Below are 26,429 nucleotides of genomic sequence, written 5' to 3' on the forward strand. Positions count from 1 at the left end.
TCTGAATGCATAGGTTTATATTGTTCCCGGCACAGCGCACACTTGCCACGCCATGATTGTTTACATGCGTAAGTAAAGGCATTGCTCTGCAAAAGTTTGCAGCATTGTTGTGGACACAAGCTATCAGTTTCTAAGTCGCTGTTGATTTGATCGATCACTTCTGCTGATTTTCTTGTTGCTAGTACTTTTGATTCGAGTTCCCAGTCACGCAATATGTAATGACAGGTCATTGTTAAAAAGGTTTCCTGTGCCATGCTTGTCAATCCATCTATGGTGATGGACATTGAATCACATTCCTCAGATAAATCTTGTCTAACCTTCTTTTGCACGTTCATGATTCAGAGTAATTCATTTAGTCTTTTGACAGGGCATTGCGTAGCCCAGAGCAAGACTCGCTATCAGATTTTTAAGTGCAGCTCCCGCCACGATGTTAAGTGGTCTAACAACATCCACTATCACGTCTGTTATTTATTTTGCTAGGGCACCTTTTGGCTCTATTTTCTTTCCAAAATACAATGCCCCTGTAGGTGGTTCCTTTTTGTTTTTTAGTACTCGCGTTGTAATATTTTGTTGGGTGGAGCCTCACTAAATGGTCCAGAAGGTTTGTGGTATTGCCGGAGAAGCTCAGCAAAGTTTCACAAATGCCGCTTTTTACCAATCCATTTTGTTGTTTAGAAAAAACCTTCCAAATGTCGGACAGCATTGTTAGTAATTTAACCGAAGAATCTTTAATTCTGCAGCATCTACAGTGCCTATAGCATGTCTACACCCCTGTCAGTGCCTCAGAGTTTCATGCATTTAAAGGAGGATTTTTTTCAACTTATCTATACACCATACTCCACACTGTTAAAGGGAAAGAAAGTTTTTATTGAGAAAATTATATATTAAAAATACAAAACTGAAAGATCATATTTGGATAAGTATCCTGTCCCTGAGTTAATACTTGGAGGAAGCACCTTTGGCAGCAATTACAGCTGTGAGTCTGTTGGGATAGGTCTCTACCAACTTTACACACCTAGATTTGGCAATATTTGACCATTCTTCTTTACAAAACTGTCCAAGCTCTGTCAAGTTCCTTGGAGAGCGTTGATGGACAGCAATCTTCAAGTCATGCCACAAATTTTCGATTGGATTTAGGTCGGGACTCTGACTGAACCACTCAAGGACATTTACCTTTTTGTTCAATAGCCACTCCAGGGTAGCTTTGGCTGTGTGATTCGGGTCGTTGTCATGCTGAAAGGTGAACTTCTCTGTACTTTGCTCCATTCATTTTCCCTTTTTATCCTGACAAGTGCCCCACTCCTTGCTGATGAGAAACATCCCCATAACATGATGCTGCCACCACCATGCTTCACAGTAGGGATGGTGATGTGCTGTGTTGCGCCAAACATAACACTTTGCATTTAGGTCAAAAAGTTCCATTTTAGTTTCGTCAGACCACAAAACTTTTTGCCACATGGCTACAGAATCTCCTGAGTGTTTTTTGCATACTTCAAACGGGATTCAAGGTGGGCTTTCTTGAGTAATGGCTTCAGGATTTGTGGAGTGCTTGGGATATTGTTGTCACATGCACTTTTTGACCAGTCTTGGCCATAAAAGCATGTAGCTCTTGCGTAGTTGCCATTGGCCTCTTGGTAGCCTCTCTAATCAGTCTCCTTCTTGCTCGGTCATCCAGTTTGGAGGGACGGCCTGATCTAGGCAGGGTCTTGGTGGCACCATACACCTTCCACTACTGAATAATCATCGTGACCGTGCTCCAGGGGATATTCAAAGCCTTTGATATATTTTTTTTTTATACCTATCTCCTGATCTGTGCTTTTCAACAACTTTGTCCCTGAGTTCTTTTGAAAGAGCCTTGGTGGTCATGGTTGAGTCTTTGCTTTGAAATGCTTTACCCAGCAGAGGGAACCTACAGGAACTGCTGAATTTATCCTGAAATCATGTTAATCACTACAGTTTAACACAGGTGGTGGCCACTTAACTTGGTGTTTGATTTTGAAGGCGATTGGTTACACCTGAGCTAATTTAGGATTGCTATTACAAGGGGGGTGGACACCTATCCAACCAAGCTATTTCCAGTTTTTATTTTTAATACATTTTCTACAAATTTCTAGAATATTTTTTTCATTTGGAAGTTGTGGGGGTAGGATGTGTAGATAAATGGGAAAAAAAAAAAAAAAAAAAAAAACTTTTAATGCTTTTTAATTCCAGGCTGTTCTGTTCACTCCTTTGACTGAGTTTCCAGGTTGATTCTAGAAAATGTTTGAGTATAGGTGTGTGTGTGGGGGGTGTGTGTGTGGGGGGCAGTGTTTTGAAAGAAATAGAAAGCAAAGGCATGGAACTAGAGTACAGTTTTATATAATTTAATTTTGTCCTAATAAAATGGATTAATGAAACGACATGTGGTTTCACCATATTCATTTTGTTTTGATCCACCAATGGGTATTTTACCCTTCAATGATTATTGGATCGAATCGATCCATCGTCCCATCCCTAGAATTTACTATGAAATTATTTCTGGTTTCAAGTCAGGAATGTTGGAATAGTTACAGCGGCTCATGTACTGTACCGTATCAAGTGTGATATTGTTTTGGTTGACTTTGGAGAGTCCTTCCTGTTCAGTGTTTATTTCCATTTGTTCAGTTTACTTGTTTACTGACAGGACATGGTGATGCGCTGAGCTAATCTTGTCTTAATAACAAGGAATCCTTATTTATGAAAAGCAGCAGAAAAAAGAGGGGGGGGGGGACAAAACAAGCTAAAACACCTTGCAATATCAAAGTAAACCTAAAGATCCCAAAAATACATTCTAGCATTCTAACCAGCTTAATCGGGATTGTTTACTGTGTTTTTAAACTATTTTTGACATTTAATACTTTATGCATTAAAAAAAAAATACAAAGTCAGTAATTGTCCTGGTCGTACAGGGTTAAACAGTTAAACCCATGATATTTGGGTACATCTACAATGCAAGTTTGGAAATATAGGTTTTTTGGTTTTAGTAAATACTGGATTAGACCCTAGTGCCTCATGAGACATTCTAACATCTTGTACTCTTTTCCACCTGGGCACATTTTTTTATTTATTGACAATTTATAGTGACTGACCATTAATTTGAACAGGCGGTATAGCATGCTACTTTGATAACGTTTTTCTTACTGTTTTATCTATCTCTGCTCACCCTCTTCTCTAGGCATGGAAGAAGCGGTGGTTTGTTCTTCGCAGTGGGCGTCTCACTGGGGATCCAGATGTCCTGGAGTACTACAAAAATGACCACACCAAAAAACCCATACGTGTCATTGACCTGAACCTGTGCGAGCAAGTGGACGCTGGACTGACCTTCAACAAGAAGGACCTCGAGCACAGCTTCATATTTGACATCAAGACCATTGATCGGGTGTTCTACTTGGTGGCGGACACCGAAGAGGAGATGAACAAGTGGGTTAGGTGCATATGTGACATCTGCGGGTTTAACCCAACTGATGAAGGTAAACCCTTTTTTTTTCCAGCTCTTCCTAATGGATTTTTTGTTTTAATACTAGTTGTTATTGTTGTTTTATTTCCTCCCCCAAAAAAGGTAATCTTATACAAGGGTACTTGCCATGTGGCAAAAACTGGTATGGCTTCATCTTTTCATAAATACCATTTTATTAAACCTGTTCATCCATGTGTTTTTTAATTCAATATATGTAGAGAAGAACTTACTCAATTTTAATTAAACTTGTTTTGGCCATTTTTTAACGTCATTAAAGCCAGGAATCGGATGACAAGCAGCCCTGCTCAGCCTTATTTCACTCCTTTGTCCATGGTAGATGCTAATGAATGTGCTGACAGATGTGTGCAGATCAAATTGATAGACTACTGTTTGCAATAGGAGTCTTCCCATCCCAGGTGTTGTGGTGCTGGTGTTGGCTTATGGAGCATCCAGATTCAGATTCTGCCATGTGTCAAGCCATTCCATTTGACATTTAGGTGAAGAAGGATATCCACTGATTGGAACTTTAACCCAGAATTGGTAAATCTAGAGATTTGTAGCTTATCACACATCTTTAGTCAGAGATGCTATAGCAGCATTGTCAGCAGCGTATCCATATAATGCTTTTAAAATTAAAATAAATACTTGTTAATTGTGTTTTGATGTCATTATTGTTGTTATTATCACTAGGTATCTGTATTATATGCCAATAAAGCTGCTCAGTGGGTTTAGCAATGGCTTGGCCTTGATTAATATGCAGCCTGCATGTCTCTGTATTGTCAACAGAGATCTGGTGGCAGATCAACAGGCTTTTCAAAGGAGTTGGAGGCTGTACATATTGCAACTGTTCTAATTTACTTTAGGAGATCTGAGTTGGGCTTTCTTTTAAAGGATTTCAGTGCTGTAAGATCAAACTGTATTGCTTAATATTGCTTTTTTCAGATTCCTTTTCTTTGCTCTGACAATGGCATCTTCTTCTTTTTTGGGGGGGGGGGGGGGCTGCAGCTTCATAGGGATGGAAGTAAGACTCCTTGTGCATAGCAGTTCTGCCCAGATTTTACAATTGTGTCCAGATTTTACAGGGAACACGCTCAGGTGTGTCTAATTTAAATTAATTGTAAAACCAGGAACGGATCAAACTGCCGTGCGACAGGAGTCTTATTTCCATCCCTGCTTCATGTCCAGTGTTTGCCGCCATGACTGTCTGCACAATAAATCTACTACTTTTTCTTTAACAAGGTATAGCATTTTTTCCAAAAACAATTTAAACTAAATGTATAACGAAGGTGATGAATGGAGAAACCGTTGTGACCAACGTATGTTAAATCACTTTCTTTCACATGAAATAGTTGTCAGTAACCTCTTCCACTCACATGACCTGATCTTCCGTATAGCATGCCTATGTCTACCTCCTTGTAGTATTTGGGTATGCCCCTGAGAGGATAGATGATGATCTGTGGAGGGAGAAATAAACCAATGACACAGTAAATAAGGCACCTCTGGTGCTTTTACATGGGGAACTGGCTTTTCACTGCTAGAGAAACAGCTTTCCAGTCAGATCTATGCCATGTCCACCTGTGTAACACCTAGCCTAGAACGAATCTCCCTTTTAATTAGAACCCATTGGATATGTAATCTGTTATTAAAAGAAAAGTCATTAGATACTGTTTGCAAAACAGTAGAAAGTTGAGAGTATCCCTTAAGGAGATGCACAATAGTAATTCGCAGCATACAGATATATGTACAAAGTTTCAGTCTTGACTTTTAGATAGGAAAAGAGCCTATGTTTCTCCTGCTGTTAATTAAGAGAACAATCAACACATTTAGGGCTAACTATTTGGTGCATCTCTTCTGTTTTTCAGGCAGGATTGGTTGGGGTTGTTCCTTTGCATGCGTCTTCTCAAAAAAAAAAAAAGTACAATATAATGTGTATTCGATTTCAAATAGCATTGTGGCACACACTTGAAGAAATGGTTAGAACACCTCTTAAATTCTGTTAGTCATAAGGAAGCCTCCAAGGTGTCCTTGATGCATTTCAAAACAACAAGCCCTAATTCTAAAAGCATTTGAAAGGTTAAAGTAAAATTAGATGCGGCAACCCCACAACCCCCTGACCCCTCCCACACACAAATGTGTGTTCTTTTAAATGTCAAGCCAATGTAATCTGTGGTACGATGAAAATTGAATTGAGCAAGGAGTTATTCTTTTGGAAGCTGCTGCAGCTTTTGCAGAGAGTGGGCGGTGAATAAGTGAAGGGATTTTCCCACTGCTACACTGAATCGGTGTTCAGACAAGACAAGTGAACAGAGAAGCTGGATACATGGCCAAGCCTTGAGATTGTATTGCTGAGGGAATGAGTCAGAGTCATTCTGCTGAAGAGCAGTGAATGTGCTCTGAGGATAGGGGATGAATAGGGAGCTGCACACAGAGCAATAGATTGAGTCCTTGAGGAAATTCTGTGTGGGATTAACTTTTTTTTTTTTTTTTTTAAAGGAATGCGTTTACTGCTTTAGCTGTTAAAGTCATATTAAATACCATGGGCTGCTGACAGAGAACATTATTATTCATCGCTGAGTAGGCTGACATACCTCTGGTGTCTTAATTTGTACAGTAAATTAGACAATATTTTTTTGAAATTGGAGTAATGTGTAATGAAACCCCTTATTAATGTTAGGGTTAGTCCTGTCTTCTTGTGAGGTCCATAACTAACAAGATAAGGTTGTATTCATATAATCCTAAGGGTTTTTAATACATTGTGTTGTTGTCCTTTCTGGTCAGCTGGGCATTGAGCCATGTTTTTAATGAATAACATCAGTGATACCTTAGCATATGTATATGAATGTGTGTGTGTGTATGTGTGTGTGTGTATGTATGTATGTATATATATATGTGTGTGTATATATATATATATATATATATATATATATATATGTGTGTGTGTGTGTGTGTGTGTGTGTGTATATATATATATATATATATATATATATATATATATATATATATATATATATATATATATATGTGTATATGTTCCTTCTAGAATCAGGGAAACATCCAAACCAATGTGGCAACACGGTTGTGGAGGTGCCGCTTTTTTCAACCCCCTCGATGATGGGGGCCTCCTCCATCGGCTCCCTGCCTCCCCCCTACCAGCCCGTAAACGTACGACACCTGGAGTCCTCATCCAGCCAGGAGGAACCCCAGGACTACCTGTGGCTGTCCAACTGTGAAAGCAAGAGGCTTGAGCCAGCCAGGTGAGAGGGAGCCTGGGGCAGGGGCACCACATCTCAACAAAAACAGCAACATGGGAAAACCTTTAGTCAGGAGTTTATTTATCATAATGTGCTTCCACAGGGCTAGCCAAGCTAGCTAGTCCGAACTGACCTACTATCAAAACCCATCAAACTGAAACGCATGCTGATAGCAGCTGTAGAGCATGCAGTGTCATAATACTGTGATAAACATTTTTGGAAGTCTCTGTAGTCTTAATTCAAAATAAGAACTACATTGAAGTTTTTTTTGTTTTGTTTTTTTAAATCTTGATTTAAACCACTGACAATGGAATATTCTGAATGACACATTTTGTATTTAAATGCACACATCTTGGTGTGTTCATCTTCCCCTCTCTTGTTTGTTCACAAACTAGTCAAGCGTCATCTTTTGCTACAGAGGAGGGTGAAGAAGAGTATCTGCTGCTGGAAGACTTTGAGAGCAAAAAAGCCCCTTTGCCAAGCCAGTGAGTTTCCAGTGGTTGGGCTGGAGATGTGTTTCGGTGTGCTGTGATTTTAACACAGGCACACAGAGCTGTCCTGTGTGGCAAGACAGCTATATGTCAGTGTGTTGTAGACCTGCAAAAGACACACACACACACACACACACACACACACACTACTAACCTTACTCATCCATCTTGTTTTAGAAACTGTAGCTTAAGTTTGTATCTTATGTTTGGTTTTGGTTGCATGATACTGCGAATTGTTTTTGACACCAGGAAACTGAAGATGGAGTAAATTGCGCATGGTGCTGCACATTGAAAAGACAGCGATCAAACAGATTGCAACCCCTGTCCCTAAACTAAACTAGTGTAGGATCAATCCATTAATAGGACTGCAGAGGATGCAGGATGGCATAGTCGCTATTGCTGTAGACATGGAATCAGAACAATTTTTATGTCAAATTCTGTAATGCTATGTGAAATTCGAGGTGATGGCTGGTGTACCAGATCCAACAGGTCATCAATAGAAAATAGAGAAGCTACATGGTAAGGCTATTTTGGGGATATACAAGAGTCTATTTTACTAATTACTCAGTGCGTTTTATTTATTTATTTTTTGCATGATCCTGCCAATACAGTACATGGTAAACATAATTTATAACTATAAGCTCCCTGTGTTTTAGCACAGGACAGTCTACAAATCAATGCGTTTACCCTTGCGTTATACACATTTGCATATGCATTATAATGCCTTCTTTAACTACCCCCCCACACAGAAAGACACACACACATTTTTTTTCATTATTTATGCTCATATTAGGATTCTATTGCTTGGTATTTTTTGTTCCATTTTTTTGTTTTGTTTTGCATCCTACTTATTAATTTTGTTCTGCTTCATAATATATGGTGCTCTTTTTATTGGACGTAGATTATAGTTATTACCGGATCTATCTAATTCCCTGATTTCTTCCATGAAATGAAAAGTGATCTTCAGACAGTAAATGAAAAGATCTAGGAAAGCAGTAGTTGTATATAGTTGCCTGGTGCATATTATTGTATATATTTGCCTGGTGCAGTTTTTTTCTTTGACTGATTTTAATTACTCTTCTAAACATTTTGTTTTTTTCAGGCCCCACGCTGATTCTTCCAAGTCCACGTCTTCAGAGACAGACTGCAACGACAATGTCCCATCGCACAAGCCCCCAGCGGCCACCCCCATCCCCACTTCCTCTAAACCCGCTTCCGTGAATGGGTTTTTCCCACAGCCCATTCTCTATGACTCCCCTCCCTCCCGGGCTGTGTCTGTTTCCACTGAGTCCAGCCTTTACAACCTGCCCCGCAGCTACTCCCAGGACCCTGTCCTCCTGCCCACCAAGGCCACCTCCTCCCCACCTGTGACTGATAGCGAGGACATCTATGTGTTTAACACTCCTTCCCGCAAGTCTTCAGTGGAGACACAGCTGCGGCAATTTTCCATCAGCTATGACATTCCCCCAGCGCCCGGTGGAGGCTCTACTTACCAGATTCCTAGGACTGGTTGCCCCGAAATGGTAGTGGGACAGTCTGCCTCCCTCCCAGACGTCCCCCCACCCCGGCCCCCCAAACCCTCTGTGACAGTCCCTGAGCGATCCCCCACCGAGACTTATTCTGTCCCGCGCTCCGTCTCGGAAACTGACAGCAACTACTGCATCCCCACTGGACCTGGGAAGTCACTACGCAGCAACACACTCGCCACAGTGGATTCCTCGCGTCTCTGGAAAGGTCGGTGTGTGTCCTGCTGTGTATTTATGTTTTCTATTAAGTAGTCTAAGGTTTGCATTTTGTACACGTTTATTAATATGTACATTGTGCACCTGCATAATAAAATTGTATAGAGCTTCAAAACACAAAATCAGTTTATTGTGTTGTAATGAAGATTGTCTTTAACCTTTAATTATTTAGTCTATATGTAATTGAATATGGATATGTGTGTGGTTTTTATTTTATTTATATTTAAAAAATCAGCCAGTTTCATTGCCCGTAACAAAGTACAGTGTGGTGTTTGGAATGATTCATAACACTGTGTAACAAAAAAACATTTTTTTTTTGTTCCTGGGTAGTAAGTGTTATTTCCTAATTGCTTATGCCTCAAAAGTATAGAACATGGCTATTATTCCCCACAAACTTTGCTTTTGTGACCAGGACAGTGATATTTCAAAATGTCACTATTTCCAATGGGAAAATGGGCGAATTTGTGTCTTTTCGTTCACATAAAGTCAGAAAAAAACAACATATGAATCCAAATTAACATATATTTATACTAAAGTAATACAAAAATGACTACAAAAGATTTAGAAGTGAGTAGTTTTTCGAGATTTACAATTATACTGTAAATAGACAGTAAATTGTCTATTTTCTATATTCTACACGCAGCGAAACCTGTAAAATAAAATAAAAGCTAAACTGCAGGTGTATCTAAATCTTTTTTTTTTTTTTAATTGATTTTATTTGTGAGCAAAATGTATTTTATATTAAAACCCGTCACCGCTACACTTTCAAATAGTGAACCGGTTCCTGGTTTGGAACCGACAAACTGGATACAAATGTCGAAGATCCGGTTCCAGTGAGTATTATTGTGGTTTTAATTGATTATTAAAATGATAAAAGACTTTTAATTTCTGTCAAATACGTTTGATAACTATCACGTTTATACTTAGAAACAAACAAAAAAAAAAACACAGAGTTAGCTAGAGTAGTTAGCTATATGCATTTTGTTGTCCTTGTTTTAGACTACTGACTCACTGATCGCGGCTGTGATGAGTTTAGTTTGACTTATTTTTTTTCTGTGTGATTGTTTTATGCTGATGTAGACCTGCAACACTAGTGCTTGGCTTGTTGTTTATATACATATAAAATGCCTCCACATTCCCCGCCCCCCCCCCCCTGCTCACACATTTTACATGTTTGGGAACCAGAATCTGACTCAAAATAACCGATTCCAATGACAGGTACCTGGTTCGGATCTGATTCCAAAAATCTCCTGTAATGCACATTTCAAATGAAGGAAGGCCGGGCGACAGTCACTGAGCTACGACAGGTCTGAAACAACAAGCTCTGTGGACAGGGATTGGTCCCTTCCTGGGTAATTGATTGAGTCAATCATCCTGAAGGCCAACAGAGTCTGCCATTTACTGCAGAGCTTTTACAATCATCAGGAAGTCAGAAAAAAGTATTTTCCTGTCAGGTCTTGACACCCCCCTAATAACCTTGTCGCGCCCCCCAGCCATGAAAACCTCTGCCTTTAAGAATAGGGTCCATTTGCGGCAGCCATCTTGGGAAGGTTGGAAACACAGGTGTTTCAGGTGATGCTAAAATCAAAGCCGGATTTATTGACGGATTGATAGAGGCGTGGTCAGGGATACTTAAGGGGAACTGTGTGGAGTAGTGAGGGATCCCTGGTTGGAGGTTGAGTCTGGCTGCGTGCAGTGCAGAGGATTAAGGCGGAGAGAGTTGTGTCTCGCTGGTGTCTTGAAACCGCAGAGCAGAGGATTACTGGAGACGGGGCAAACACAGAGAGGATGATTTAAACAACAGCTTGACCGGTGAGCGACCGCGTTACCGCTTGAGAATGGCACAAGAGGACTGGGGATAAAAACAACAAAGATAATTGTTATTGTAAATAGTGTGTGTGTGTGACATGAACATCCTTGTAAAAACAATACGGCGTGTGATTCACTAAAGCTCTTGAGACTTGTGTTGTTCCTTTTATCACGCACCCCTTCCTCTCACATTTGGTGCCAATGGGCAACAATGGAAGGAATAGAACAAGTCTCAAGAGTTTTAGTGAATCCCACAATGTATTTTTTGTACAAGGATGCCCGTGTCACCTAACTTGGCTTTGATTTTAGCATAACCTGAAACGCCTGTCTTTCTGACCTTCCTAAGATGGCCACCACAATTAGACCCCATATGTAAGGCATGCTCCATCTTGGTGAGGTCACATGAGACCCTCCCTTTAGTGCAGTGGTGGGCAACCAAAGCTAATCAGAGGACCGCAGGTCCAGCCATCAGAAAACTCCAAGGGCCGCAAGATGTCCTTTACCTGAATTACAAGCCAAAGTGATACGTTTTAATTTAAGCTATATGTTACATTTTATATACATTAATAATGTAATATAGGATTGAACATATCAATACAAAAGAAAAAGCATTTAAAGTCATAAATATACTACTTACTTAATGCGACTTCTGGGTGATCATATTTTCCTCCAGCTTTTTGAAGTTCAAAGAAAGACAGGTGAAAGCACATCACAACTCAGCAGAGAGGTTTCCATCTGTCAGTCTGTTGTGCTTGTTGTTTTTGCTGTTTACCATCACAGAGAATGTCTGTTCGCATGTATAGGTTGAACCAAAACTTGACAACAGCGTTGCAGAGCAAAGGTGGAGAACAAGGTATGAAAAGGTCTGCCATTATTGGGGAATGTCCTCTTTCTTCAGCTGGTTGATGTCGTCTTCATCCATCGCACGCATGTTTTTCTTATCAAGTCCAAGCCTCTGGAACACAGTTCCAATGTTTGCAAAGTCAAATCCAAATGGGTTTTCAAGCAATGAAATGAATGGCTTCAGCACATTTAGTGATGAAAACTGTTAACTGATTGATGAAAAACGTTTTTCAAAATGCTACCTCCGCCAGTCCAGTAAGCATGCCTGCGTGAATGGACTCATCATACTCTTGATGGGGGAAATGTGTGGAATCATGAGACTGAAGCTGAGTTGACATTAACTGTAACTATAGCATGAGTTTCCTGACGCTGGCAATTAGGGTAGGTAGCAGGTGATCATACTTCGGCGTGTAAGATGAGGTCCCCATATTCAGTGTACAGTTGATTGATAACTGCCAGTGGTGCAATGGTTGCGCTTGTATACAGTTAACACAAAAACATGCACCACTTTGTCCATCATACCTTCAGTCAATCTCCCTTGCCTGGCTTTGGACAGAGTGCCTTCTGGTGGATTATGCAATGCACCCCAAACAAGTTGGGTACGTGAGATCCCAACAATGTCACAAATCCACAGCCATGTTGTGACAGAAACTAGTTTCTCTAGTGGCAAAGCATGAGTTCTAAATTAAAAAATGCTTTGAAAAAATCAGTGCCTTGTGTATTCCTCCTTTATATTTAACTTACTGTCCACACATCGAATCCACACGCAAATCTGAGCAACATCACTGTTGTCATTGGACTCGTCCAGAGCTACACCAAATGCCAAACTTGAAGAAAGTATGCCAAAAAGTTGACTGGCCGATTCGTCTGAAATATCCTTGACTCCGCGACTAACTGCGAGTTACAGGCTTTGTATACGCCTGAGAATCTCCTCTCGGTTTTTAACTCCTTTTATTAATTCGTCCCTGCGAGAAGGGCTTTGCAATGCTATAGCTAGCCAAAGTCACCACATCATTTTACAAAACGGCTGTTCTTAAGCACTTGCTGTTATGATGCACAGCAAGCTGCCACGAAGCTTTGCTTCTTAGACAGAATAGCGAGTCCCGTAGTGTCTAAATGTTGAACTATTTTTTGGAATATACAGCACTGCTTTGCAAATGAGGCAAAATGGCTTCTCCTTGTCGTCGGTAAGAAAAAAACCAACTCCCAGGTCTCTTGAACAGTCCTGCCTTCGTCGCCAGTCTATCGTTTTTTTCTTCCTTCACCGCTTTTTGAAGTGAACTTGGGTCTCCACCATCTTTTCCACCTAACCTGGTAACAAATCAATCCATTTTTTCTTCTTCTTTCTCTTTTCTTTAAACCTGTAATTATTACCACAGAGAAGTATTTAACTAAACTGACGAGTTTAATCGGCAACAAAACTCTCGCGTGAACTCAAATGTCATACCTTGCGACAGCATTCTTTTAACACTTTCACTATCTGTTAACACAGTAAATTATACACTTTTTAAATAACGTGTACATTTGTGTTTTGATTTTATATTCACCAGTGGAAGAGATCATTAACTCATGTTCGTTCTTGGAGACCGCAGGTAGATTCGTTGCGGGCCACAGGTTGCCCAGCACTACTTTAGTGCCTCCACCTGTCGGGAGGCCAGATTTCACCCTTCTTGCCATCCTTCACCTTGCGACTATCATTTTTGACAAACTTTCTCAGCCACCTTCTAGAAAAAACAATATTCATAAGATCTTTTTTTTCAGTTTCCATGTTTGTTCGATGAATGTTAAATTGATAAATGGTGAATATTTCAGGGTTTAGTGTGCCTGTGTTTTTTTTAGCTAATGTGTAAATCCTAACTTTACAAGTGACATTTTCAGAATGTGTAAAGCAACATTTACTAACAGACATGTTGCTTATTCCAGATCATGGTCCTCAGGATTGCTATGATATCCCAAGAACATTTCCAACTGACAGAAGTAGTTCTCTTGACCTTAACGAAAGCTTCAATAGCTACCTAGTAAGTGCCTGAGAAATATTAGTTTTAATAGCAAGAAGTAATATTCATATCCTAACAACACTACAGACTTAATATAAAATGTTTCAACACAATAAAAAAGTTGTTTCATTTTGTAAAATAACACAATCTGGACAAAGCTTGAAATCTAGTCAGACCTGGGGTCAATTATAATTACAATTACAGCAGAATTACAATTACAATTAGGCTGCATCCACACTGGACAGAGCGACGCGAGCGAAGTCAATCCACACCAGACGCGACTTGCAAACGATCCAAAAGACTTGAAATAAATACATGACCCCGCCCATGCGTTTCTATTGGACACTAGAGATGGGCTGTTCCATTGCAAAACAGGTTTTGTTTTGATAAAAGGTTACCACCCTGACCTCCAGCAACTCCGTTGTAAAATAATGGTTGGACTTGTAAAATCTATAGATCAGTTATTGAACATCCCTATATATCCAACAGTTTTGTTGTTATTATTGTTAGTAGTAATTGTACAGTTGTTGTTGTAGTATTTTTTCTTTTTTTCGTGGTACAGTAGTCATAGTAGTAGTAGTCTGATTTGAAGCCAGCTTGACAATAGTAGTATAGTTGAACTGATATTTTCCACAAAATTATTTTATTGTTATACATTTATATATACAACTAATTGCAATCTCGATTGTGTTTCTTTACAAATTCCTCCTTTGATCCTTTTATTAACTAAGTATTTTAAAGTGCAACATTATTATTATTATTATTATTATTATTATTATTATTATTATTATTATTATTATTATAATCCATGTTATGATGCAGGTCACCACTTACCTTGTATTATTTACTTTTATTTACTTTTTCCTTTTAAAACAGTCTGGTGAACTTGATAGAAAATGCTTTATAAATATGGCTCATAAACTGTTTGAGCTTGGTAATGTTGGGGATGTGTCACACAGAATACAAATGTGTTGCTGGCTTTGTTTTACAATGTATAGAATAGTAGGACCTTGGTAATATATTTTTATTTCACGTTATGTGTATGTAAAGACCTTCTTGTCATGGATTTGTGCCACAGAACAATTGAGTGAACAAAATGTTATTTATCATAAAAACAAACCAACCAAAAAAAAAAAGCCATAGCTTAAAATTAGGTCAAATGTTCAAGTTGTGTGAATGCAGGACCTTTTTTGTGTTATTTTTAAAAGCCAGCAGAAGTGCACATTGTATATTTAAATGCTAGATATGTAGACTACATGTATGGTCCGGTTTATTTTTGCTTATTAATAAACATATTTTTATGCAACTTGCATAATCTGAAAGAAAAAGTGCACCACCTGCAGCCACCCAGGCATTGTCTTTCTTCTGGATGTCTTTGTAGTCGTTCAATTTGCAATCATATAATAATGGATACTCTGCACCTCTTAAATTTAAACTTTTTGTTGTCCATGATTAACTTGTTTTGAGGAGTGTGTTCGATGTGTGGCAAGGGTGTTACCCTTGCTTCTGGTTGGTCAGTTTCATCCCAGTGCATGACGAAAATAAATAAATAACAGAAACAGGTTCTATTTTAGCGACGTGAAATTCTCAAAGCAACGTCGCTCGCTTCTGGTGTGGATGCTCTCATTTGACTGCAGTGACTTCTAAATTATTCACTTGCGTCCAGAGTGGGTACGGCTTTACAGCAGAATTACAATTACAGCACAATTGTTTGCTGAAATTACAATTTCAGTGCTGTTTTGTTCATTTTCAGTTACAGTTATGCTGCAGTAAATACAATTATAATCACAATTACACTAAAAAGTAACATAAACAACTACTCACATTAACATTTTTACTCTAAACATCATTTAAATGTTTTGCTTGACATCATGTTAAAGTAAAAAAAAAACTACAAAATAATATTTACGAAAGTCTACCGGAAGCCACAGTAAATTGTAGAACAGCATTTCATGTTGTGATTCAATATGTTAACTTAACATTAATCACAAGGTTTCATTCAACTTTATGAGCTCTATAAGGTGATTTTTGGCCATAGCTGTATATAACCTTTTTTTTTTTTTTTTTTTTTTTTTCAAGCAAATGGGGTCACCAAAAGTGGTTAAAAATACAAGAATCATGATCAGATTACAAATACGTGTGTAATTTGAATAAAGGATCAGTTATATGATAGAATTACAATTATAACTGCACAGGTGTGCCAAGGTTCAACTACAGTTACAATTACATAGTAATTGCAATTAACTACAAATTGCACAATTACAACTGTAATTGACCCCAGTTATGAATCTAATATTAATGTATTTATGTAGAATTTTGTCTGGGCATTATCATCGCATATCTGATCCTGCTCTGGCCATAGCTGTACAAACTACCAAATCTTGTTTAGTTTTGGCTTTCCTTACATTTGCAGTGCTGAGGATCAGTTGCCACAACACTCTTCTCCCAGTCATGTTTATACACCCTTTAAAGCAGACACTGCTGCTGATGCTAAAAAGGTGACAATCCGAAGTTACTGCAGTGCTGTAATCCAAAATGAACTCCAGCACACAGCGCTAGTACGTTATTCTGACCAGTGCTGTTTGACCACACTATTTCTTGTACAGTTTATAAAAGTTTGACTGTTTTTTGACATCATGCAAATTTATTTTTTTGTGAGAATTCCTCCTCACATACTTGTTGCTGTTATTCTGCACTGCAGAAGAACAAGGGCATGGTGGCTATTGTCGGCGGGCTCAGTGCCTCCACTGAAGAGATGGACGAGAATTACGTTCACATGAGTGCCAATTCCCCCTCCCATCACCACTCCCGCAGCCTCTCTGAGCCAATCCAAGAGCCCAACTACATGCCCATGACTCCTGGTACTACGGAGTTCTCCTCGCTGGGGAAGCAGGTCCCGCCCCCGGCTCACATGGGCTTCCGCTCCAGTCCAAAGACTCCGCCCAGGAGAACGCTTCTCATCAGCGACTGTCAGCCACCCCCTGTGGACAGGAACCTCAAACCTGACCGAAAAGGTAAGGGCTCTTCTGTAGTGCATTGACAATACCTGTCTGTTCTTCTGTCCTTGTCTTCTAAATGGTCCCTTCTGTCACGTGTTGTGTTTTTTTTTTTTTTTTTTTTTTTTATATAAATGTTGTTGTTGTCACATATTTATAACAATATATGTTGTTGTCTGCCTTATTAGGAGGAAGTAAATAGCTGAAAACCTTCTTATCAGCGATCAGCAAGATTAATTTACCCTCCGGTTTAGACACTGTGTGTAAAATGCAACATCACCTCAAAGTCTTGAGTACTTTCTGTAAATACTGTACATACTTTAATGCTACCATATATTTGAACTGTAATGTTACATTGAAATACTGTACAAAAAACTTGATCTTAAAATAAAAACGTCAGTTTCCACCTGAAAAAAAAAAAAAAAAACAACCATGTCTTTTTCGTTTCCTCCCACTAGGCGATTTTACAGTTTTTATAGTTGTTTTCTGAAAATCTTTCATTCTCAGTCCCTTTTCCAAGTTGAAAGACACGCTCCCTAAAAATTTAAAAATAACAAATATTTTAAACTGTATGGATATTGAAAATAAAAAAAAAAACGATAATATTGTATTCCTTACTGATCACCTAGATATAGTGATGTAAAGGATCCAGGCTCTCTCCAAATCACAGAATATTGTATTTATTATATAGATTTACCTTCCAAAAATGTGGTTGACAAACAGGTAAATTGGTAGGTTAGGTTAGAGGGGACTAAAACAGCGCCGAAAAGAAAACCCTAAGTGTCAGTTGCAACACATATTGCAAGTGAGTGGATTCAGACGTACTTTAAAAAAAAAAAAAAAAAAATTATTCAAAACCCCAACTTATTGGTAACTACAATTACCTGTCACAGGATTCTTTAGCTACGGCTTGCAGTATATTCACAGTTGACCATTGAGATGCCGGGAGCCAATCAAGTACACAAAGCTTGATAACATGCAAACTGAAACTGTGCAGCAAAATTACTTTGTGTATTCCTTACACATTTCAATTTTAAATGTCACGAGTAATTAGTATTTCTCAGCTTAATGTATTAGAAGTATCTAGTTAGTCTGTGTAGGTGTTGTTTTATTAGCTATATTAGTTATTGCTCCTGCATACAGTGTGTCGTGTTCATCCTAAACACTTGCCTCTCACAGTATTCACGATGAACAGACACCTGCTGTGTTTTAAATCAAGACTTGACTGCAATAGGCAAAGCAATTTAACATAATCACTGTTTCAGCAGAGGATTGTTTAGCCCATCCTGTGTTTTATATGAAGAATAAGAATAGCTGTATAGCCATTTGAGTGGTTCAGACGTTCCATTCGGTTGAATGGATCACCTAAAATAATGCTCTGTTTTTGTATTCTCATAACTAGTATAAAGAGAATATAATTAATGAACAAGAAACGATTTCATGTCTTGCTGACTGAAGGCGGTGGGAGGTTGATTTGGTGCGTAGCTCCGACTAAAAGCTTTTTGTTTGCAGGGAGCTTTCAGTACAGGCTGCCACAGTGCTGTGCCTTTGTGGCCCCAGCCTTGTCCCAAAGATCCCCCCCCACCTCAATGTCTTGAAAAGGTCGTGCAGGTTTTGTTTTTCAGACACTCAAAGGGCCCTTTGATCAGACACTGGGTGTTTGTCCTGAATAATGTCACAGATCAGAAACTTTGACTGAGTACAAGCTTAATGCTCATTGCTCATGCTTCAAGTGCGTCATAGTTTTTAGGTCTTTTTAGAGGTAAAAGCTAGTGGCTTTTTCAGTCTGTATTTTATTGTCCAAAACCACTGTTCTACGATGCAGCTTTTTTTTTTCCTGCACAGTTTAAAAGGTGTGTTTTACTTGTTCCTAAGGAAAATAAAACCCAGTCTTCTTTCCACCTTTTCACACTCCTCTTTCAAATTTTTCAAGCTGAAAATACAGCAAGCTTGGACTTGCCTCTTTTTTTCTGAAATACCGGTTCAGTTTCCTCTGATCCTTGTCAAGAATAACTGGAAAGACATGGATTTCCCTACTGTTGCATCATATTTAAATGATCTTTGAAAATCCAAGTGCATGACTCTGCCTAACATGACGGGTCTTATATCAGTTCAATGCGCGGAAAAAAAAAAGATCTGAATTTAAATGAAATTAAAAAGAAAATGTACTGTATGTATTTTTTCTTAACCATTGACTCATACAGGAAGCTTTTAACCAATGTCATTATGGATATGCCCAATAAGATACTTGTTGTATGTTTTCATTTTGAAATGTCTGAAGTTTTTAATGTCAATTAAATGTCCCCTGTTTTGTTGTCCTTTGGAAACCTCCTTGTGCCTGTATGCTTATCAGCTGTTCTGAAGGGTGCCAATTCTATTCTCTTTATTTCTTGCTTGGTTCTTTATGGGAATCTCTGTGAGCTGCAGCTGCACTTGGTTTTCTGTGGCTGAATGGGAGGTCAGGTGGGAGGGGATGCTCAAGTGGGAGAGTCATGGCTTAACTTGGTAAAAGGTGGCTTTCTTTATTTCTTAATTTCCTTTTTTTTGAGGGGGGGCGGAGGGGGGGGGTTGATATCAGAGAGATTTACCTATGTGCTAAGAAGCCTGGTTTGGACAAAGGGGGAGAGCGCTGTATATGTGAGGATGGGGTGTGGGGGCATAAATCAATTTGCCTTTGGCAATGTGAGGAATGTTTACATTTCACTCAATCTGAGTTTTGTATTTTTTTTTTAACCTCTTACGTCAGTCTGTTTCTGTATGCCCTTGTTAACCATTGCTCAGAACTTGTTTGCATGGCGTAAAGTGTCAGCATAAAGTGACCTGCTGTTGGAAAATGGTGTTTAGATGATGCATTAAACCTCCAGCATGAGCATTGCACAAGACAGGCTTGGGTCTTTTAACTGAGGTGCTGCCTGTGCTTAGCCAGACCGCCTCTTTAAAGCAATTGCACGGTATGGGGTTTCAAAGTGAGCATTCTGCTTGACCGTTCCAAAAAATCTTATAACAAGAAAGTCTTCTTTTACCAATCAGGTCAGAGCCCTATAATAATAAGATCTAAACCGCTTGGTTTAGAGCGAACTGACTCTCAAACCGTAGGTGATTTCCCAAGACGATTCAAGGGTATGTACTTAACAGAACTGCATTTTATACAGGGTTGTCTGTGTTTTTTTATTTTTTTTTATTTTACTACAAATGATTGGAAACTGAATTTAATGACTAGGCACCTGCATGCATTACTGTTGAATTGTTTCACCCATATCAGGGTCTGGACCCCCCCCCTGCCAAAGTAGCATTTGCTCAAGTTAGGTGTCAGGCCTGCTAAAGATACAAACACTTGGGCTGTATTTAATTTATATAAATTTAAAGACAGCTCAATTTTAAAATCATTAAAGGATTCCCTCTGGGATTTTTCATGTACTGCAACAACACTTGTGTGCACTGCTGGAGATGCTGCTTTTTGTAGCTTTGACACACATGGATTTACTGTATTGATTTAATTTACATTGGTATTTAAATCTGCCCATGCTATTTTAGATCATTTGAATAAACCTGGGGTGGCACATGGTATAGTGGTTAGCACTGCTGCCTCACAGCATCAGGGTCCTGGGTTCAATTCCAGCCTAGGAGTCTGTCTGTGCGGAGTTTGTTCTCCCTGTGTTCACATGGGTTTCCTCCAGGTACTCAGTTTTCCTCCAACAGTCCAAAGACATGCTGTTCAGGTTTATTGGTCACTCTAAATTGCCCTGCCTTGCCATCATACACCCCCCCCCCCCCAAGTCATCAGCCATTCCAAAAAAAGTCTTGATGAACCAAACAAATAAGGTATGATGTCTTTCCAAACACCAGCTTCAGAACAGTTTCACAAAGAGGTCAATATCCAACTTGGGCAAATTTTGGTTTAGGGTTCACTGTGTTTAAATGGATAAACCTCAAGTTTCTTAGAATAGAGCAATACTGCCATCTACTGGACACAGGATAACTATGGACAGCTAATGTATTTCTTTCATACCAAATTTTAACCTGCCATTTTAATGCCATCTTTGAAATTGTATGTGTGTTGATTTGTATATTTTTATTAACTTTTATTATGAAAATGAATGCCTTTTCTATGTGTTTAAAGTACTTTACACTACAATATTGAGTATTTTCTTGTGGTTAAATGTGCTCTCACTGTTCTGTTTGTTTATTTTCATTTTCATTACCCATTACCCAAGTCCATTACTGTTTTACAGTTCATCTTAGGGAAACACTTCTAAACTTCACTGGTGATATATACAGTCTACTGTAAAGCTCAACTGAAATACTGTTTATTACTTGTGTAGGAAGAGAAAGTGAAAATGGTGAAAGATTAACAAGAGCCAAACAGTGAGAGCATTGTGACAATGTATGTGAAGTACAAACATGAATAGGGCAGCAGTTGAGTAGGGCATTACTCTACCTGATGATGATACAAATAAATATGTAATAGGAGCAGTATGTTTAAAATGGAGTCTGCAGTATTTTAATTTAAAAAATGAAGTGCTTTCAGTTACTTATCTTTATTAAAGAATTAAATGAATGCACATAAGAGTATAACCTTGTGATAGTAACTGTGCCTGTTTTAATAGTTAAACCGGCTCCCCTAGAAATCAAACCTATGCCAGAATGGGAGGAATTCCAGGCTCCAGTCAGATCACCCGTGACCAGAACATTTGCCCGAGAGTAAGTCTCTTTTTTTGTTGTTTTTTTAATCTGTTTTTATAATTAGGGTTTGGTCTTAGGGTATGGTTTGAGTTTGCCACTAAATAGGAAGTGTTTATTTAAAATGTATTACATTGTCATCTGTTCCTAGACCGGAGCTCCTTTATTACTACGACTACTGCTACTATTACTACTTTTGCAATAGGAACCCCTGTATAGATGTGCCCCCCTCCCAACCACTAACCTCTCGCGAGGATGTTTGCCTGGGATCAGCCACACTACACCTGGTAATGCTTTTGTGCAACTTCTCATCATGATGTCCATCAATCATGCACATCTGTTGCACACAAGTCTCATAATGAAGTTTGTGTTATACTGTACCATAGAGTCATACACCGTTCGACTTGGGAGACCTAGGTCCTATTGTAAAGTGACTCTGCAGCAGTGGCTGTTGATGCATAGTTTTAGACTCCCAAGTCTAGGTCGCTTTTGGATAAAAGCGTCTGCTTAAATGACTAAATAATAATAATAATAGTCTGAAAGGCATTAGCCCAATATGCCACTCACTGGCACTACTTGTCTAGGGTTATTGGGTCATTTGAATATTTGCTACATACAGTATGGTACAAAGCAAAAGCAGTGCAATACTCTTTCTTTACTGTTGCTTTTCATTTTAATGAGGATTTTTTTTTTTTTTCCCACTGCCTACACAGTATGTCAGTCTTTAATAGCTTCGGAATACGTTGCAATTGTACTGCGCTTATCCCTAAAAGCACAAATTAACAAAAATGTTCACTGCATAAAATCTTTATAACAGTTGAATTTATGCAATACTTGGTTTGCGCTGAGTTTGTCCTGCATAGAGGTATCAGTTCTCAACAGTGACTGTGGGGCAAACACAGGTCCCCTTGGTCACCTGTGACTATATATTGTTTTTCTGTCGCTCTGTCCATAAGTTTTCACATATCTAGAGAAACGCTTATCCAAACATACGTTTTTACATGCGATTTACAATGAAAATAGGTCACCATGGTCTATTTTTCTTGTTACTGATAGCTCCATATTTGAATTTACACAGGCATGAATGTCACGGACGCGCTTGTTATAATCGTGTAATTACATTTTCTGTACCAATTCAGCATGCTCAGCAGGATGTTTTACTACTGCACCAGTCTGCTTGTTATCTAATGTCATGTTACAGGTGATTACTGTGTGTGCTGTTTGTAAAATATTTCCTGCAAATTAGCTCTTCTAGGTTCCCTATGCCTCTGAGACCACCTTCGGTGCACAGTACTGCCTCCAGCACTGACTCCCAGGACAGTGACGAAAACTATGTAGCCATGAACTCTAGTCAGTCTGCAGACGAACCAGTATGTAAACCCAGCTACACTGCTACTATTGTCTTTTCTCTGCTACATCTTTTTTTTTATCCTTACTTTCAAACCTACTTTAAATCATTTTATGTTTTTTCCTCAATTATAAAAGTATTCAACAGGGATGGTTATAACACCGTTATTGCATATCAATCTGATCCATTCCAGGTGTACCAAAAGCTTACTGGTCAGACTTCTTACTGAGTATGTCCAAGTACAGAGTGATTACATACACTCTACCTGCAAGTAGGTTATCATTAAGATAATGTTAAATATATACTAATACTGTAGTTACATCACTTGTTGGTTTGGCCTGGGTTGTGTCTAAAGGCTGGTGTGGCTCATACTGTTATGCAGTGGGAGTCTTATTCCCATTCCTCTTCCTCTACAAGGTTAGCTGGAGTTACGTGATTAGCAATTACCTTTCATAAGTGAAGGCAGCACTATTATTACTTTGCTTCACCTTGAGCTTGCTGAACGAGTGAGCAAGAGATTCAGGTCCCTTTCGTCAGATCATTTTTAAAAGCAGTCTTTAGATAAGTGGAAGTGAAACAAGGGCTGGGCAGAAGGACTCCTCACATCTTTGTTTTTATTTCCAGCTTTTAACCTACTTGCTTCTCTTTCTAGGACCAGCACTGGAATTTTCTTCACTTCTATCTTATTCTTTTGTGTTATATCTTTAACCTATCTTATTATTCATTTCCCCTGAAATAAAGGACACCTTTTCTACTACAAATATTATTATTATTATTATTATTATTATTATTATTTATTATTTACTACTGTGTGACACACAAGTAATTATTATTGAAGGTTCAGACACTGTATGAGGTTGACATTTACAGTGTATTAAAATTAACAATCAAAAGGTATCAGACCAGTTGTAATATAGGGCACATAACAATTTAGCTGTAGAGGTTGAGGTGTTTAAATCCAGCTTGGCCCTCTGGAGAAAAGATGTGAAATGGCCACGCAGTTTAGTATAATTTATTATTAAATAAGGCAGCCACTGCTTGGAAAAGGTCTTTAAAGATTGGGATTGGATGAGCTGTTTTGGCTACAACAAAAAAAGAAAATCCAATCATCTCCATCAAATGAATGAATTAAAAGAATAAATACAGTGCCTATAGAAAGTCTACACCCCCTTTCAAAACATTCACTTTTTGTTGCCTTATAGTCTGGAATTAAAATGCATTAAAATATATATTTATTATTTTTTCATTTTTCCACACATTCCTACCCTACAACTTCCAAGTGAAAAAAAAGTTGTAGAAAAGTAATTAAAAATAAAAACTGAAATAGCTTGGTTGGATAAGTGTCCACCCCCCTTGTAATAGCAATCCTAAATTGGTTCAGGTGTAACCAATCGCCTTCAAAATCACACACCAAGTTAAGTGGCCTCCACCTGTGTTAAATTGTAGTGATTCAGAGGTTCTCTTTGCTGGGTAGTGCATTTCAAAGCAAAGACTCAACCATGACCACCAAGGCTTTCACCAACTTTCAAAAGAACTCTGGAACAAAGTTGTTGAAAGGCACAGATCAGGAGATGGTTATAAAAATATATCAAAGGCCTTGAATATTCCTTGGAGCTCAGTCAAGAGGATTATTAAGAAGTGGAAGGTGTAAGGCACCACCAAGACACTGCCTAGATCAGGCCGTCACTCCAAACTGGGAGACTGAACAAGAAGGAGACTTATCAGAGAGGCTTCCAAGAAGCCTATTGCAACTTTGCAAGAGCTACAGGCTTTAATGGCCAAGATTGGTCAAAGTGTGCATGTGACAACAATATCCCAAGCACTCCACAAATCTGGCCTGTATGGTAGAGTGGCAAGAAGGAAGCCATTACTCAAGAAAGCCCACCTTGAATCCCGTTTTGAAGTATGCAAAAAAAAACACTCGGTAGATTCTGTAGCCATGTGACAAAAAGTTTTGTGGTCTGACGAAACTAAAATGGAACTTTTTGGCCTAAAATGCAAAGCGTTATGTTTGGCGCAAACCCAACACAGCGCATCACCCAAAGAACACCATCCCTACTGTGAAGCATGGTGGTGGCAGCATCATGTTATGGAGATGTTTCTCATCGGCAGGGACTGGGGCACTTGTCAGGATAAAAGGGAAAATGAATGAAACAAAGTACAGAGAAATCCTTGAGGAAAACCTGCTGCCCTCTGCAAGGAAGCTGAAACTGGGACGAAGTTCACCTTTTCAGCATGACAATGACCCAAAGCACACAGCCAAAGCTACACTGGAGTGGCTAAGGAACAAAAAGATTAATGTCCTTGAGTGGCCCAGTCAGAGCCCCGACCTAAATCCAATTGAAAATTTGTGGCATGACTTGAAGATTTCTGTCCATCAACGCTCCCCATGGAACTTGACAGAGCCTGAACAGTTTTGTAAAGAGTTTGGATTTTTAATGTATAATTTTTCTCAATAAAAACCTTTTTCCCCTTAACAGTGTGGAGTATGGTGTGTAAAGTGGAAAAAAAATCCTCATTTAAATGCATGAAACTCTGAGGCAGTGACACAACAAAATATGAAAAAAGTTCAAGGGGGTGTAGACTTTCTATAGACACTGTGTGTGTGTGTGTGTCTCTCTCTCTCTCTCTCTCTCTCTCTCTCTCTCTCTCTCTCTCTCTCTATATATATATATATATATATATATAATCTCATGAAAAAGAGATAGAAAAATGGTTTTTAGTTCTAGTAAAAAGGGGTCCTTTTACTGTTATTTGTACATTTGTTCTCAGAACTGTTGCATCGTGTTTCTTTTTTCCCCTTTCTGTTGGAAAGTTCATCTGTTGCTTTTTGTTTTGTTTTCCTTTCTACTTCTACATCCTTTCCCTTTGCATTTCTCTTCAGTTCTTTTTCTGACACCTACCATCTTTTTTCCCTTTTCTTTGCTCTGTAGAGAAGAGTCCTTCTACTGTACTGTCCCCATTACCCCTGTTAAGAGGGAAGTGTCAGGCTGGGAGAGGACAGAGGAGGTGAGGTGGGGTGAAGCAATAGGAGTAGGAGCATTTGTAGAACGCCTTTGTTGAGATGTGTTACTAAAATGAGTGCGTGGCAGCAATCGGGCCCATGCTCTATCTGAAACCTCAGGTTTGATAAGTCAGCCCAGAGCATACCCAGTATACCAGGAGCATTAGGGCTCAGATTAATGATCTCAACAGTATATATTATGAAATAACAGGATTAGTTGCCAGGCTAATAGATTTCTCCAGCCCTGTTGTGTTTTCTCCAAACAGGTTAAATTTCTTCATTGAGCTTTACAGAACTTAATTTGCTGTTGCTACAAACTATGTCTGTTTAAAACTCTTGTTTTCATTTTCAAATTTAAACCCTGATTTGGATAAATTATTTGTTTTGTGAGGTTACAAAGATGTACTGCACTTGCTTGCTAGTATTTGTTGTGGTGTTCTCAAGTCAGGGAAATTTGGAACCACCACCTGCAGGAAACTACAGCAGTAATGTTAAATATTAATGAAGAAACGCCAAAGTGATAAAAGATTAAAAAAAACAACAAAAAAATGCAGCTTGCAAGGGATTCCACAGTAATTAACAATGTTCTAGAACACTTAAGTATTAAAGGACACAGAGCTAGCTAAATAATTCCTGTACATACTACCTAATACGAATGTCAATTTGTAGGTTGTGTGTTTTATTTTGTTAGCTCTTTTAGCATTTTATTTAAAAGGTTAATTTCCTTTTACATTAATTGTGATCAATGAATCTGACCTGGTGTGTTTAATTTTAATCTCATATGCAAGATGAT

General features: G+C 38.7%; 1 protein-coding gene across 11 annotated transcripts in view; it reads left to right on the forward strand.

The window, feature by feature from the left end:
• The window catches only part of LOC121321037 (GRB2-associated-binding protein 1-like), an 84,207-nt gene that overhangs the window by 55,890 nt on the left and 1,888 nt on the right, over positions 1-26,429 (forward strand). For 3 of the 11 annotated variants that reach the window (XM_041259960.1, XM_041259948.1, XM_041259956.1), the window contains exons 2-10: positions 3,194-3,488; positions 6,516-6,729; positions 7,122-7,211; positions 8,320-8,951; positions 13,535-13,629; positions 16,310-16,622; positions 19,635-19,724; positions 21,212-21,305; positions 22,531-22,654. In XM_041259960.1, coding sequence (XP_041115894.1) covers positions 3,194-3,488; positions 6,516-6,729; positions 7,122-7,211; positions 8,320-8,951; positions 13,535-13,629; positions 16,310-16,622; positions 19,635-19,724; positions 21,212-21,305; positions 22,531-22,654 — 1,947 coding nt within the window. The other 8 variants (XM_041260009.1, XM_041259972.1, XM_041259984.1 and 5 more) reach the window with 5 other exon arrangements.

This window comes from Polyodon spathula, chromosome 1 (genome assembly GCF_017654505.1).
Source record: "Polyodon spathula isolate WHYD16114869_AA chromosome 1, ASM1765450v1, whole genome shotgun sequence".
Lineage (NCBI taxonomy): Eukaryota > Metazoa > Chordata > Actinopteri > Acipenseriformes > Polyodontidae > Polyodon > Polyodon spathula.